General features: G+C 36.1%; 1 protein-coding gene across 1 annotated transcript in view; it reads right to left on the bottom strand.

Moving 5' to 3' along the window:
* Positions 1-4,252: 4,252 nt before the first annotated feature.
* The window catches only part of nbeaa (neurobeachin a), a 132,362-nt gene continuing 120,527 nt past the window's right edge, over positions 4,253-16,087 (bottom strand). Inside the window, exons 36-56 of the mRNA XM_016483102.1 lie at positions 15,093-15,157; positions 14,742-14,850; positions 14,469-14,635; positions 14,186-14,362; positions 13,895-13,986; positions 12,888-13,024; positions 12,561-12,678; positions 12,374-12,476; positions 12,100-12,215; positions 11,870-11,982; positions 11,121-11,261; positions 10,871-10,987; positions 10,642-10,794; positions 10,232-10,399; positions 9,108-9,231; positions 8,102-8,257; positions 7,805-7,975; positions 6,967-7,068; positions 6,533-6,729; positions 6,293-6,444; positions 4,253-5,104 (exon numbers count right to left, since the gene is read on the bottom strand). Coding sequence (XP_016338588.1) covers positions 5,014-5,104; positions 6,293-6,444; positions 6,533-6,729; positions 6,967-7,068; positions 7,805-7,975; positions 8,102-8,257; positions 9,108-9,231; positions 10,232-10,399; positions 10,642-10,794; positions 10,871-10,987; positions 11,121-11,261; positions 11,870-11,982; positions 12,100-12,215; positions 12,374-12,476; positions 12,561-12,678; positions 12,888-13,024; positions 13,895-13,986; positions 14,186-14,362; positions 14,469-14,635; positions 14,742-14,850; positions 15,093-15,157 — 2,769 coding nt within the window. The 3' untranslated portion in view covers positions 4,253-5,013. The remainder of the gene's footprint in view (positions 5,105-6,292; positions 6,445-6,532; positions 6,730-6,966; positions 7,069-7,804; positions 7,976-8,101; positions 8,258-9,107; positions 9,232-10,231; positions 10,400-10,641; positions 10,795-10,870; positions 10,988-11,120; positions 11,262-11,869; positions 11,983-12,099; positions 12,216-12,373; positions 12,477-12,560; positions 12,679-12,887; positions 13,025-13,894; positions 13,987-14,185; positions 14,363-14,468; positions 14,636-14,741; positions 14,851-15,092; positions 15,158-16,087) is intronic.

The raw sequence follows: 16,087 nt of genomic DNA, 5'->3' as shown, positions 1-16,087 counted from the left end.
TTTGCGTTGAAGAAAAGTAGATTTTTGTTTGTATATGCTGTCAATTATAGTTCTTAGAAAGAAAATCGGAATTGGCAAAATTCGGTATCGGCAGGTCACACTTCCAAAAAATCGGAAATCGGAATCGGCCAAGAAAATTGCAATCGGTGCATCTCTACAAAGCATCCTTACAATTAAAAGCCGTTAACGCAAAAATTATTTTTTAATTTTTTTTTAATTTTTTTAAGAAAACATAAGTAAGTTAATGTTCTTTGACTTACTGCCACCGAATCTCGAATCCACCATACCTTTTGAACATCCGGAAGTGAATGAACCTGTACATGCGCATTAATGCCAGTCAGTACGGCGCGCATGCGCATTTAAGACATGCGATACGTCACTTTGCGCATGCGTGGTAAACACATACATACGTGCCATAGGTAAAAAAAAAAAAAAAAACCTACGGTGACATAGGTACGTGACGTCACTGCACTACAGTCTGCAGCGAGGAGTACTTGTGGGGCCGAGGGGGATCCAAGATGGCATCCTACTAAGTCTACTTATATAGTGCTCCGCTGACAAATCTGCTTTTAACAGCTAAACTACGCTATATATAATCGTGCTACACGTATTAGAATCTACATTTATTTTACTGTGAAGTTACCTCTCAAAACTTTGAAAATGAAATCAGCAGCAGATAAAAGGAAAGGAGGAGAGACACCGCGTGCTTATCGTGTATCTAGTACACGGCTCAGAACATTCAGCTGGAGTTATGATTTTGAAAAACTGTTTTGTTGGAGACGTTTTACACCACTTTTGCGACCAGAAGGGACATTTTCTGCTGTTGGTAATCTGTTTAAATAATATTGTAGTAATACTGATTAATATATATGGTTATAATGTCACCCATGAGAATGACTTGCTGTTTGAAGTGATAGAAGAGAAAACTGTTGTGGCTTAACACGTACCTAGATGCCCTAGTTTTTATTGGGGAAGACTTTAATATTGTGCCCGATAACCAGATGGATAGACTACCACCTAGAGAGGCCACTTCTGTTAACTCTAAACTGAAAATATTCATGGACAAATTTAATGTCATCGATATTTGGAGGGAAACTTTTCCAAATATTAAGTCTTATACTTGGAGTAACAAAAGTTGTTAAAGACAGTCTCGTATTGACTACTGGCTTGTATCTAAGTGTGTCAAGAACTTTAATGCTGCTATTAGCATTCTTCCCTCCCCTCTAACTGATCATAGGGCCATTCTTCTTCAATCCCCTCTTTCCTCAGTCAATATTTCCTCAGGTCCTAGAGCATCTTATTGGAGGATGGTTTGTCAGAAGCTGAGCTAGTAGAACTTGCTGAATTGCAAACTAAGTTAGACTCAATATACAAGTACAGGGCAGATGGCTCCTTTATTCGCTCTAGAAGAAGATGGCTTGAGCAGGGAGAGCAAAGCACAGCTTACATTTTTAGAATGGAAATAATAATTCTAGAAATTTAACTATTGACTCTCTGAACATTAATGGTACAGTTTCTTCTGACCCTAAGCAAATTGGTACGTTTTGTGCAAATTTTTATACTACTCTTTACAAATCTAATTATTGTGAGGACTCGGCATTGTTATTTTTTCAATCTCTGAAGGGGATTAAGATTTATCTATTGATGAGAAGATCACCTGTGACAGAGATATAACTGTTGCATCTTTTTCAGAATGATATAACTACTGTTCCTTCTGTTGTATTTCACTGGAGTAATTATCTTTATGATATTCCTTGGAAGAGTGTGTGGTCGTTACCCAATAAATATTTAATTACGAACAAGGTTAAAGAGGTATCCTTTAAATTGCTACATCGAGTTTACCCTGTGAATGTTTATATTATAAAAATGCTTCCGGAGAAGGATCCTCTTTGTTCCTTTTGTGGAATGGTAGATGAGTTTGTCTCTCATCTCTTTTGGGAATGTAACCATTTTTGGGAAAAAAAATTCTGTTTATTTATGTTTTTCTCTCTTAGACAATTTTTCTTTGTCGTACAAGGATGTTTTATTTGGTTTTTATCATGTTGATAAGAATCTAAAGGACAAATATTTTCTAATAAATCTATTTATTTTGCTAGCAAAATTTTTTATACATAAGTGCAAATTTTTGTCTGTAAAGCCCCTATTTCTTATATTTTGTAAAGATCTGAAGTATTACTTGGAAACAATATCTACCTCCAGCAATGTTAAAGCCTTAAAATCGATAGCATTGTGTGCATCTTATAATATTGGTTCTTTCCTGTAATGTACAGTTGACTGAATGCTCTGTGACCTTTTGCCTGGTTGCTAAAAAGTGCCTTTTCCTGAACTGCACCTTCACTTCCATTTTTCTTTTCAGTCTCTTTATTTTGCCCTGATATCTATCTCTTTCATGACTTTAATACTCAAGATTTAACAAAACTATATTTTTTTAATTGCCTACGTCCAAATTAGTACGTCACTACAATATCTTTATAGAAAAATCCTAATACTGAACATGAATCATGTTTTTCCCTTACAAAAATTGTTTTTTTTCTTTTCTCTCTCTCGCATTGATTACTCTGATCCAAACCGTTTGGCGGAGGCGCGGAGGGCGCGCGAGCCGAAGCATTGCCAGTCACAACTAACCTATTCATGATTTATTAGAGATTTATTATCGAATGTTTTAATTACACATTTTTTCTTAGTAACTGTAACTGATTACAGTTACATTTATTTTGTAATTAAATTACGTAACGCCATTACATGTAACTAGTTACTCCCCAACACTGCTTTTGAGGCACCTTTACTTTATATAATGTAATTTATATTACCCCTGGCCCTGTTTGTTGTTGTTGTTATATTTTTATATACTTGTTGCTAATCCTAATAAAGGAAGGGAAAAAAAAAAAAAGTACTTGTGGGGCCAGTGTTTCAAAGATGGTCGCCAAGTGACATGACTTGCCTTAAAGGGAATTTGAACGAAACAGCATGCGTAAAAGCTTCGAAGCTTGCATTTTTTGCCACGTTGAACAGTTAGTGTATTTGCGTTATTTTGAGGTTAGATTTAGGGTTTAAATAGGTGTAGACGTTAATAAAACACAATCTGACCGGTAGCAAATTTAATTTATGGCGAGATTTTGCTTCACTTCCAGCCGTAGCTGTATCCCTCCCATTAAAGAGCTAACTGACCTCATTCCATTCAGGACATTCAGTATTTAAGGACATTCAGACCTAGTTGTTTAAAGAAAACACACCAGTACTTCAAAAAGATGTTTTGGCTTGTTTTATTGTAAATACGACAAAAAGGAAACAATTTTATTTTACAGTTATTGATCTATATATTGGCATGAATTAATATTTAAACATTTGAAGAGACACCTGTGAGATTCTGGTTTATTCAAGTTGCAGCAAATGCATGAAACAGCAGGTGGGGACTGAATTTAAAAATGACATCTGAATCTAAATAAATCATCCATTATTTACTTCCTGCTAAAAACTATTCCTCTCCTCTCCACAAACGATGCAGACATATAAAGTAAAATAAATTAAAATATGCAATCATCATGATCAGCTACACCTTGCAAATTAAATGAACAAAAGATATGTAGCAAATGTACAAATCAAATCAAATATACAGTACTGACCACTCACCTACACAGAGACAGATCTGCACGTTATGTGCCGCTGTCTCATGTATAATTCACATCCAATGGCCAATGAAAAGGCAGATCAACAAATTATTTGCATAATTTATTCATGTTTTCATTTCTGAACTCAGTCTTAGCTTCCAGCTGACTAGTAATTACACCCCTGTAGTAAAACGACTATATTTCAGTATCAGTGTTGTTGACTGAAAAATATCCTTCTCACTCGCTTCTCACACTTTTTAAATAGGGGGATGAAAAAAAATTCTCAGTATTCGTGTATGCGGATTTCAAACATCTCAATCCATGTATTAAACCGCATTTCTGCAGTCACTCTCAGCTACAAGGATATTGCTTACTGTGGCTGTGGTTGTACAATGTAATCATCACATATGATTATAATATTATTTAAATACAACAAACATCAATGCACAAATTATACAATGGAGAATGGGTCTAAAATGTGGTAGAAGACCAAAGAAAAAGAAATCCTTATACGATGATAAATTATGGGTTGTTATCGGTGCAATGTGTCTGATACAAAAACATCAACATTAATAATTGTTCTTTTTTTTCATAAATAATGAAACGTGTGAGTGGGGGAGGGTTTCTTTTTCTCTTTTTTTTAATTTGTTGATTTTTTTTCTCCTCTTTATTCTTTTTTTATGGTCCGCTTACATGCCTGGCTTTCCTAACCATCACAATATTTACATATATGACAAAACAATTACCAAATATACAAAAAGGAAAGAGAAGCTTGTTTCCTGTCTGAGCAGTTCACTTCCTCCCTGTGAATCGGCAGGCCTTCATCTATAATCATCCAAATCATCATCATTTTGTTGGAACTACACAATATCTTACAGCAAGTTATTAATAAATTAAAGGATTATGGGCTCTTCCGTAATGGAGAGCGAGCGGGAAGTATGATTTTTATCCCCTTGTAGTGAAGAACTGCGCCATTGCAGTTTGTATTTACAAAGACTAAGTTCACCGCTGCATCTTAATCCCACCCCAGACCCCCTCCCTCCCTCCTTCCTCAAAAAATCGGTTTGTTGGTGGTTTATCTCTAAGCCTCTTCTGCTGGGAACTGCGGTACAGTCCATCCAGTCCTGCTGTCCTACTGGCTTCGATCTTGTACGATGATCTTCACAGACAAAAGGACATTAGGCAACTCATCATAGTATGTGGGGAGTGAAGGACAACCTTAAAGGTCTAAGTAACGTTAGTGATATGTCTTGTGTTTTCATCTGGGTTTAACTCCACCCTGAACTTAGAGGGACACCATCATCTGTCAAGCAGGAAATGATCTCCACTTCTCTCACTGCTTCAACTACGGACCCTAAACAAGGTCCCTCGCTCTCCTCCTGTCTCTGTCGCTCTTTGTTCTGTCTCAGTATCTGTTCTGGTGTTCGTAGTGCCATCGATTGAAATCAATGTTAAACGCCACGATGCTGCCTGACGCCATCCCAGTGATCAAAGTCCTGCGAATATATAGAAAAAGTAATAAGAAAAATGTCCATAATATAAATGTGTATAGTACTAAGTCATGTAAAATATATAGTTTTTTTTATAACTAGAAGCAAAATAGTTAACATATTTTAGTTAAAATAGTTGAGCAAACTAAAATATTAATATTAATATATACAGGTTATAGCAAAAAACTCTATTTTATATAAATCATAATTATTTATTTGGTGGTAGTCCGGGGGTTCCGTTTTTTTTTTCTGGACTCCTCTTTAATGGTTAAATTTAATTTTATTAATCAAAAAGCATGTCTAATTAATTAAAATCATGAAACTTAAACAATTTAACATCAATTTATTAAAAGTTTAACAAAAAATTACATGGCCCTATGAAATGTTTTATTTTTTCCAACCTTATGTTTTATTGTTACCAAATTCTGATTTAGCATGTCTAATTATTTGAAAGCATAAAAACAAGTTTAATTTATTCTTACAATAGCCTTATGATTTTTTGCTCAGAAATTCTGTGTTGTGTATTTACATTTTTAAGGCATAAAATATTCATTTAATCTATCTTTTAAGTAATGAAAATTAAACAAATTTTATTTTTTGGAAAATAAAGGTAATTTAATATTACAATTAAAACATTGAAGAAATATTGTATGATTATTCCTTAAAAATAAGGTTTTAATAATTTTAGTAGTAGTAGTAGCCTATTACGTACATTCTACTGAACAATAGTCATATATTTCTGCCGCAATGCCTTCGGTTAAACCGAACTTTTATTTTGACGGGTTGCCGTGAATACCTTTACATTTGTATATATTTATTATGTATATATAAATACACACACATACAGTATATATTTTGAAAATATTTACATGTACATGTTTGTATTTATATTAATATAATTTATAAATAAATATATTTAATATATATAAACAACATTTTTCTGAAATATATACATGCATGTGTGTGTATTTATATATACATAATAAATATATACAGAACACACATATATTATGCAAACAAAAACTTTTATTTTGGATGTGATTGATCACAATTAATCGTTTGACAGCACTAATATATATATTATAAATTATAAAAAAAAATTTACTATAAACTTTTTTATTTAACAAAACAACATTGTTAAAATTAATGTTCAATGTATATGTATATTATTATTTTTAGGTCAGGTGTGCCCACCTCTGGTCATGGGATAAGTCCATAGCCCTGATGCCTGCGTCACAGCCTGGGTAAATATACAGCTGCTTAAAATCACAGGCCTGCCAGACTTCAACAACACCGTTATCACCTCCTGTTACCAAGTTCTGACCGTCGCTGCTCAACAGAATGGCCTGGGGGAACACAAAAGCAGATTAAATACAGAGACTAATGTGATTAATGTGTATTTGTTTCTGTTCCAACATGTATGTCTCCTCTTACACGTGTGGAGTCATTGATCTCCATCTGTGCCAGGAGTTTGCCATTAATGCTGAAGTTACAGAAGTGTCCTCTCTCATAGTAGATGATACAGTGGCCCTCACTGGACACAGAGATCAGACGGGGCCAGACACAGTTCTCAGGGCCCTCTAGGGCCCGCAGTAAATCTCCTGTGATGGTGTGCACCAAACATGGCCCCTCTGTAAAACAAGACAACAGCAAGAAACTATCAATTCTGTCATTACACAGCAAGCAGAGACACTAAAAAGGGAGAAATTAGGAAAAAATTACAATCACAATTTTTTAAATAAACATCTTTGACATATTTAATTCCTTAACTGTAATGGGTTTATATAAGCCCTCATGGAAACCAATACTAGTATGAAAAGAGTTGATTTCTGATATGCAGAATTCAGATTGCTTCCTCTCAGACTGACCTTTGGCCCCACTGATGACAAGTCCCAGTTCAGCACACACTGACACACACACCACCTCATGGTCATGGCCTGTGAGAACCGCTCTAGGTGCTGGATAATCACCTACAATACAACAGAAGGTCAGCTTCTAGAATCCTAAAAATCTCATCAAACATTTGTTTTTTGCCACAGAACTAAAACTCATTACCACACCAAAGTAAAAATGAAAAAGAAGATTATGTTAGGAATGAGATGAAGGTAGGTAAGCAGGCAATAAAAAGGAATGAATTTAATATATTCAGCAAAAAAATCAGACCATTTTTCTCTGAGTGTAACATCAATGTTAAGTATTAAAACATGTCCTATGTGTGATATCTTGCACACTATACTGTTCAAAAGTTTGGGGTCAGTTAGTAAGATTTTATTTTTAAGAAATTAATACTGCAAGGATGCAATTGCAGTAATTGATCTGAGTGACAGCAAAAAAGATTTCTATTTGATAGAAAACTTTCTATTCCTCTAAGAATCGTGAAAAAAAACCCAGCTTCCACAAAGTATATTAAATAGTACTGATTTTAATATTAATAATAATCAGCATATTGAATGATTTCTGAAGGATCATGTGACTTTAAAGACTGGAGTAATGGCTGCTGAAAATGTAGCTTTGCATCACAGGAAAAAATTACATTTAATGCATTAAAATAAAAACGGCTATTTTAAATTGTAATCATATTTCACAATAGTACTGTTTTACAGTGTTTTGGATTAAATGTATGCAGCCTTGTTGAGCACTGAGTTATGTAAATGAAAGCGATACTCATGTACTCTGGGTCATTTGGTTTAAAAACATTGTGCTCACTGTTGTTGGGATTGTCTCCGATGATGTGGTGTCGTCCGCTCCAGTACCACAGCAGAAGGGTTGCATCTCGTGAGCCAGAGACAATGTAGCAATCACCTCCAATGTAGGACTCAGATCGCGCAAGACAGGTCACCACATCCCAGTGACCAAACACGATCTGAGTGAGTTTCCCTGAATGAAGAGTGAGCAGAAGAGCATATGTGCACATAGACATTTTTTTTGTAGTAAAGAGTGAAAGTCTTTTATATGTACAAGTTGGCATACAAAATAGCATAAAATCCCAAAAGACACAAGCACCTGTCTCAGTGGAGTAAACACGGAAACTCTTGTCCCAGAAACCACATGCCAGGATGTAGCGGTTGTCGGCTGTCACCACAAAGCAGTGCGTGTTGATCTGAATGCTTTGATCCACCAAATCTGTGATCTGCCTTTTACTAATGCCAGAGTTATTGGCTGGGAAAGAAAACACAGACCAGGTGTGAATATTGGAAAAATATCCAGTTTGAGTCTGAAAGATACAACCAAGTTTCATCAGACTTTTAAAAAGGACAGTCCACACAAAAATGAAAATTCTCTCATAATTTACTCACCCTCATGTCGTTCCAAACCTGTATGCATTTCTTACTTCTGCAGAACATAGAAGATATTTTGAAGAAAGTTGGTAACCAAACAGTTTCGGTTCCCATTGACTTCATTTAATGGAGCAAAAACTACAATGGAAGTCAATGGGCACTGAAACCATTTGCTTACCTACATTCTTCAAAATATCTTCTTTTGTGTTCAACAGAAGAAAGATATTCAGGTTTGGACATGAATGGGAATAAATCATGTCAGAATTTAAATTTTTGGGTGAACTATGCCTTTAAAGGGGTCATATGATGCGATTTCAATTTTTCCTTTCTCTTTGGAGTGTTACAAGCTCTTGGTGCATAAAGAAGATCTGTAAAGTTGCAAAGACTAAAGTCTCAAATCCAAAGAATCCGCTTCGTCATGCCTTGAGCTGATCCGTGCTGGTCGCTGAGGAAATACACCAACTTCGCACTGTGGATCGCCGGATCGGCTTTCCCCGTGGACGAAGTGGAGTCCAGCCTGGGGTCGTCACATGTGGTTCCCGAAAGCCCGCCCGCCGCTGCTCACTCAAGCCGGCCTCCGTTCACTCTAGCCGCTGGCCTCTGCTCTCTTTAGGCCTCCGCTCACTCAAGCCCGCCGTGTGTGACGCTGTTTTATAACAAGAGACCATATTGATCTATTTAAAAGAGATCTAATATAGGTAACTCATTAAGAAAAATTTAACATAGATCACAATAAATAGAGGTGTCTTGATAATAAAGACTCACCAGGTGCATGGCGGAGCTGCGTGGAGGGTGAGGCTCTATTAGCAGCTGTGATGGAGCCTGTCCAAATGACTGAATTTGAGCCTCCATAGACTAAAAAGATGACAGAGACAAAACAAGCTGTTACATCTTTATCTGACAGACCCCTGAGCTGCCTCACATCTGACAGACATTTACAGACATGGACAAGCTGAACACTGCTGTCAACATAGAAATGAAATAAACATATTCACTCATTTTGGACAGAGGAGAGAAACATATTGACAGGAAACATCATGAAAGACTAATGATTAAGCTTATCATATAAGATTTAGTTTTTTCTAATGTCAAATTTTTTGATAAATAAAAACAGCACTGCACTCTTGTGTGTTAAACAGGAAACTGGTGTTTACAGGTAAATGTATTAAATATTTTAATTATAATAATATCATACTTTAAATTTGTGTCAATTGTTTTTAATTGTTTAATAAATTATTTTAATTGTTTAATACATTATTAGACCTTTCGAAATGTTAAAAAATAGGATTAACTATTAAGACATTAAGTGTTTTGTCAATAATACTTACTGTCAATAATAATGAATCCTAATTACTGACATGAAACATTTTAATATTACTATTATTTATTAAAAAATATTAAATATTTTGTTCTTATTTAATAATTAGAGTTTTTGAGATGTTACTAAAATGCTTCACATTAAGATTACTTATGATTATTTAATTAAAGATTGTTATATTGACATTAAGCATTTTGAGATTATTGTCTACATTAAGTGTTTTGAGATTAATTGTTATTATTGCAATATTAAATATGTAATAATCAATGTTATTAACAGCTTTGAATGTTTTTTTGTTGTCTTCATTATTTTGTTTTATTTTTACTAAAATAACAAAGCATTTCATTCTGCATATTTTAGTGAGACGTGTAAAGATGTCAATAAAACAAAAATGTATGGGAAAAAAATCAGTATTATAAAAACAACAACACTGGCCAATGTCTAATAAAAACCCACCAAAAACACAGCTTAACGTGATTCACACAAGCAGGACAAGTTCCTAGATCGATATCCTCCACTGGATCAATACTCACTGACCTCTCTGAGCTGGGGGTCGGTGATGGTGTCCAAGTTCACAGATCCCTCGTAAGACAGGTAATGGAAAACATTGAGAGCCCTAATGGCCTCCGGTCCTCTCTGCTTGTAGCCGAAGATGAGATCGATCCACTGGTGCAACTGACAGGACACAAATTCACTCTCCAGCGCCTGAGACGGGAAGAAGACAACAGGGTTAACACAAGGACCAATCGGCTTCAAAAAGAAATTACTAGCCTTGTAAAGGCTGTGCGAGGTTCAAAGTTCATTTCTTTTTTTCTACAAACTAGAGCTGCTTTTGATTCTTGAAACACTGGCTGAATTGGACTATTAATCCTAATGGCAGCTGAAATTGCGCACTAATGTGGACCAAACAAAGGTGCTTAGACACACATAATCTTTCCATCCCTCACCATCCTGTTGATGCGAACAAAGTCCTCTGGTTTTTTGGCCCAGACTGGTAGTTCCACATCACACACGGCTGTCCTGTCCTCTCTCACCCCCAGGTCATATCCACTGCTGTTCACAAACATCTCAGGGAGGTAGTAGAACTCCGGGATCAACTCCTGTTATACAAACAAATGTGTTGACAAACATGTTGACGAGTTACAGAATCGCTTTACCTCACAAAATTTTGCTCACCCTAACATCTGATGTATCCCTCTGGCAACTTCGCCAAGAGCGTGCAATGCCAGAAAACGTCCGATCGGGATGGTCGAACTTGTTATTACAATTCAAGAAAAATGTGGTGAAGGGTTCCTGTGGGATGAAGGAAGTGGCGCACAATTTCCAATTAAACAACTTTCATAAGAGCTTTTCTAAAAAGCACAATTTTGGGATTTTCAAGTTCTGAGAGATAATACAATATAAATGGACTATAGTGAAGACTCACTATCCTGACTAGCCAGAAGAGAGTGGATGCCGCAGTTGAGTACAGAGATGCGTAATGATGGGGCGGAGTTCCATCATCTTCCCACGTCTCATAGTGTTCGGCATAGAACACGGCTCGCTTTGGATTCAGGGCTCCGATTGGCTATATTGTCAAACAGGAAGTAGAAAAAGGCATTCTGGATATTATACTAAACAAATTACTAAAATATATATATATTTTTTAAAGTTACAGCTCACTTTGGATTCAGGGCTCTGAAAGCTGAGTATTATTATATTTAAATTAGTATATTTATATCATATAAGTTACCATTCAAAAGTTTGGGGTCAGTAAGAAATCAGTACTTTTATTCAGCAAGCACACATTAAATTGATCAAGAGTAACAATAAAGTCATTTATAATTAAAAAAATATTTCAAATACAAGCTGTTATTTTGAATGACTCAAAAGAATCCTAAAAGAAATGATCACAGTTTCCACAAAACTGGAAAAAAAGCTGAAAATGTAGCTTTGCCATCGCAGGAATAAAATTACAAAAAAGTTATTTTAAATATTAATAATATTTCACTATATTACGGTTTTTAAAAGCAAATACAGTAAGAAGTTGAATTAAATTACAAAACCAAACTGGGGTCCAAAAAAAAATAAGACGACATTAAAAATCTGAAATTCAAAATCAGGTATTTTGAAAAATTCTGGATGATTTGTGTAGCTCTAAATGGGTAATGGTAAACACTTTCAGGACTGGCATACCTTTGAGAGATCCCGGAAATTCCCAGGCAAGGTAAGATCCAGGTCCTCTGACTCATAGTTAGTCAGGACCCAAGGGAAGACAGGATACTGGTTCAGATCATTATAGGTCCTCCCTGCAAACAAACATTAACAGACAATGTTGTGTGTGAGCATGTAACATATCCCAATTTGATTCATTATATTGCTTGTAGTGATAAAACTATTAGTTGCAATCATAGGAATCATCTTACCTGCAATCGTGTTGAGGAACATGAGGTACTCAAAATTTGAAATCTCCCTCCGCTGCCATCTCTGAGTCATATTAGACGACTTAAAGAGCTGCCTTGGTGTTGCCAGAGAGATCCGTCTATGGGAGGAACAGCACAATAACAAGCAATCATTTAGCTTTGGCAAATAACACATTTACTGTTGATTACCAATGAAATGTTTAGTCGCATAAGAACCCCTCCTAAACTGATCTCACATCACAGAATCAGTTTCAATATTAAAAAACCTACACCTTACCTTGCCTGAGGGAGGCCATAGCTGGTGCCAACGCCGACCCGAGGTAAACTGTACACTACCTTCTTTACTGTGCCCTGATCCAGGAAATTGAACATGACAGATGCTGTAGAGATAATGAAATAGTGCCATTAAAAACCTTAAACTAAACATCAGTTTGACATTGTTGTTAAACATGTTGGCATCTTACTCCTGTTGGCCATGAAGACCTCTAATCCAGTGTTTTGGAGCAGGTAGCGTCTGGAAAAAACTGCTCTGATCTCACTGAACATCCATTTCCCATGCAGACCCTCAGTATATGCCAACACCTGACAAACACAAAAGCAAAGCATTTAAATACAATCAGAGGAACAGTGGTTAGCAAAGAAGACAGCATGATGAAGTCAGCAATACCAATGCATGATCCTGAAATTCTGACTGGATGATATTCTCGTTAAAAATCTACAGTAATTCTGTGTGAAATAAAAGATGTAAAAAAGGCTATACTGTAACTCATTATCAGTGACACATACAGTACCTTTGAATCAATCTTTTTGAATGTTGGATCATCCTCATCCACCTCGAAATAGATCTCTGTTGTGGTGATCGACAACGTGCCTCTAGCAACGATCACAGGAGCAACGAGCTGGGCGGGTGTGCTCAAAACCACCGGACCTGAAAGAAACCATGCCACAGAATGAGAAACTTAACATTTTAAAGTCCTGAGTCCTGGATTAGTCAAGTGATTATGGTTAGATTTTCCAATAACTTGGGATTTCAAGGCCAGTTTTGGAAAATTAAATAATCTTTTTGAAAAATGTAACATTTAATACATTTAAAATCTACATCGTCTGGTCTTAAAAAGCATCTTTTACCATTACCAATCCCTAAAAATTATCATTTTAATGGTGCCATCAGCTGATTGCTGTTATCAGAATGTTATTTGACTAAGGCTCAGTGATTTATCACATAGCATTTATAGCTCATGTTTTTGAAAACTGACATCAGATTTCAAACCACAAAGAGATGAATAAGAAAGTATTTTGGAAAAAAACTAAAATCTGAGGAAAAAAACAAGCTAATTAGATTAATTAAATAATGATTAAATAGCCACAGTATGTTAAATACAGTCAGCGACTCATTAGGATAATGAGTAAGTGGCTACTGTGATAAGAGTTAATTAGTTAATTTAGTGATTCAGACATTCAATGTCAAAATCAGATTTAGCTCATAATCACACTCTTGTGCGGATTCAGCTGAGATTTGCATCAAAAGGCAGAAGGGCTGGATCTTGTTCTGGGCTAAAACACTAATTAGCATACTCGTTTACTGAAGGACCAAACTTGCCTCTTGAGATAAATACCCTCGGACGAAAAGCCACTGGGAATAAAGTACAGTTGCATACATTAGCACATGCATCAACAATACATTAAAGAATCACCACACTAATGGTTCCTGCAGAAGCAGCTGGCATTTAAAACAATGGGATTTGAGGAGGCTGCTTGTAAATAATAGCCTCCTGAGTGCAGCAGAAACGCTGAATACCTGCAAGGTTGTCGATCTCTTTCTCCTGCAGCAGACTGACGGCATCATCATCTCCTTCCAGCATCAGCTCTGTCTCAGGGTTACAATCATTACTCTCTAAACAGTCCATGCAAAAAATAAATAAAATAAAAAATTACAATAAAATAAAAAACGAATAAAATAAATAAATATAATGAAAAATAAATAACATATTTCATTTTTGTATTTTTTTTCCCTGACAAAAATAATGTTCTGTATTTGGATATGTATAATGTATGGACACACATCACTTTAATATTATGTCTCTGAGACATATTTGGGCACTGTAAATTAGACTGAGGTGTATGGATGTGTTGTGGCTGACCGTATTCCTCTAGAGATTTGAGAGCCACGTCCGAGTGGGTGGAGCCAAAGGCATTGCGTACAAATCTCCGCCTCCTGCGCAAATCATCCTCCCAGTAGTCCAAACGCCAGAAATCATGTAGCTGACTGAGGTGGGAAATAAATAGAGAGCGCAAAGAGGTGATGAATGGCCAGAAAACAAGAAACAGAATTCCAGCAGCAAAGGTTAACAATAAACTGTGAGTTTGTGAACCTCTGTGACATGGTTCCCCATGCTCCATGCTTATTGGTTAAAATGTTGAGGATCTTCTGTTTCAGCTGGTTTGCGGTCACGTGATCTCTGTGCTTGGCGGCACTGATGAGGTGATCACACATCTTTTCCTCTTCTCTCCTGTCTGCAGCGTACTGGGCACAGTTGGACTATGAAAAGAAAGAGCAAAGGAAAGGATCTTCACATCATACCTTGCGCATGATAAGTATTTAAATTGTGAACCCATGACACAGTGATCCACACTGACTGACTGACCTCAAACTCAGCATGTTTGTGCACATCTTCTGCTCTCTGCCTGTTGAGGATGAACTCAGCCTCATTGGCGACACGGACAATGTGGTCCTTCATGGCGTGACACAGAAGCCTGAGCATAGCGAAATATGTAAATGACATGAACAGTTTGCATTATAACATTGTCAACTGTTATTACTTACAAATTATTACTTTTATTTTTGCATAATGAGAATCTCCTTTCTATCTATTGCACCAGGTCTCAAAAAAACACACAGAAGGTGTGTACATCGTTTTTGGTATGAAATATGACTTTAAAAATAATAACATAAACAATGCCAGTCGAGAAGGAATTTTAATGAGTATACAACATACCTCCCCTCATTAATAAGTTCGATGAATGCAAGTCCTGCGTTCTTTTGTATGGAGTTCTGCCACTCCTGAAACCACACATAACAACCATTATGGACCTTACTGAATGTCATAACTGAAACATTTTAATGTGCCAAAGGCAAATGCATCAATGAAATGATGTACTTGCAAGGTGTAAAATGCAAAAATGTTATTGGTATATTTTTATAGGGCTGTCAAACGAATAATCACATCCAAAATAAAAGTTTGTTTAAATAATATATGTGTGTACTGTGCATATTTATTATGTATATATAAATACACATATATATATATATATATATATATATATATATAAATATAAATTTTTTCTTAAATATATACATGCATCTGTGTGTATTTATATATACATAATGAATATACACCGTACACACACATACAAACACAAACTTTTATTTTGGATGCGATTAATCAGTTGACGGCCCTATAATAAAAACAATATTTGTGTCTTTTTTCAGTGTGGATGATTTAGTCGCCTGATGTGGTTGCTGAAGAGATGCACTGATGATCTTTCCTGATTGTCTCTTTGCCATATAAGCGAGAGTGACATAAATACAATTTTCGGTCTATTTTCAGTGTGGATGATAAAGGCGCCTGATATGGTTGCTTAAGAGATGCACTGATGATCTTTCCTGATTGGCTCTTTGCCACATAAGCGAGAGTGATTATTGAGAAAGAGAGGCAGAATGCACTTAGCATCCACTGCAGATGCTTCTAGAAGGACACATCACAGGCAGCTCCCATTACCTTCTGCTTCCTGCCAATCAATATTTAGGGTACGGTTTCGTCCCCTGAGCCACTAATGGAGGGCCTGGAGCTTCAGTAATACTATATGTGCTGATGGAGCGATGACGGGAAATAGAGGAGGGAGGGGAAAGGAAGATGAGAGGGCATCAAACACTGAATGGGCCACTGCTACACCCCAAAGCTCCTAATCCTGACTCCAACTCTGAAGGCAG

The sequence above is a fragment of the Sinocyclocheilus anshuiensis genome, unplaced genomic scaffold (assembly GCF_001515605.1).
Source record: "Sinocyclocheilus anshuiensis isolate Anshui unplaced genomic scaffold, SAMN03320099.WGS_v1.1 scaffold437, whole genome shotgun sequence".
NCBI classification, from domain to species: Eukaryota; Metazoa; Chordata; class Actinopteri; order Cypriniformes; family Cyprinidae; genus Sinocyclocheilus; species Sinocyclocheilus anshuiensis.
The sequence above is the reverse complement of the archived record's forward strand: the minus strand, read 5'-3'. Positions and strand labels throughout refer to the sequence as shown.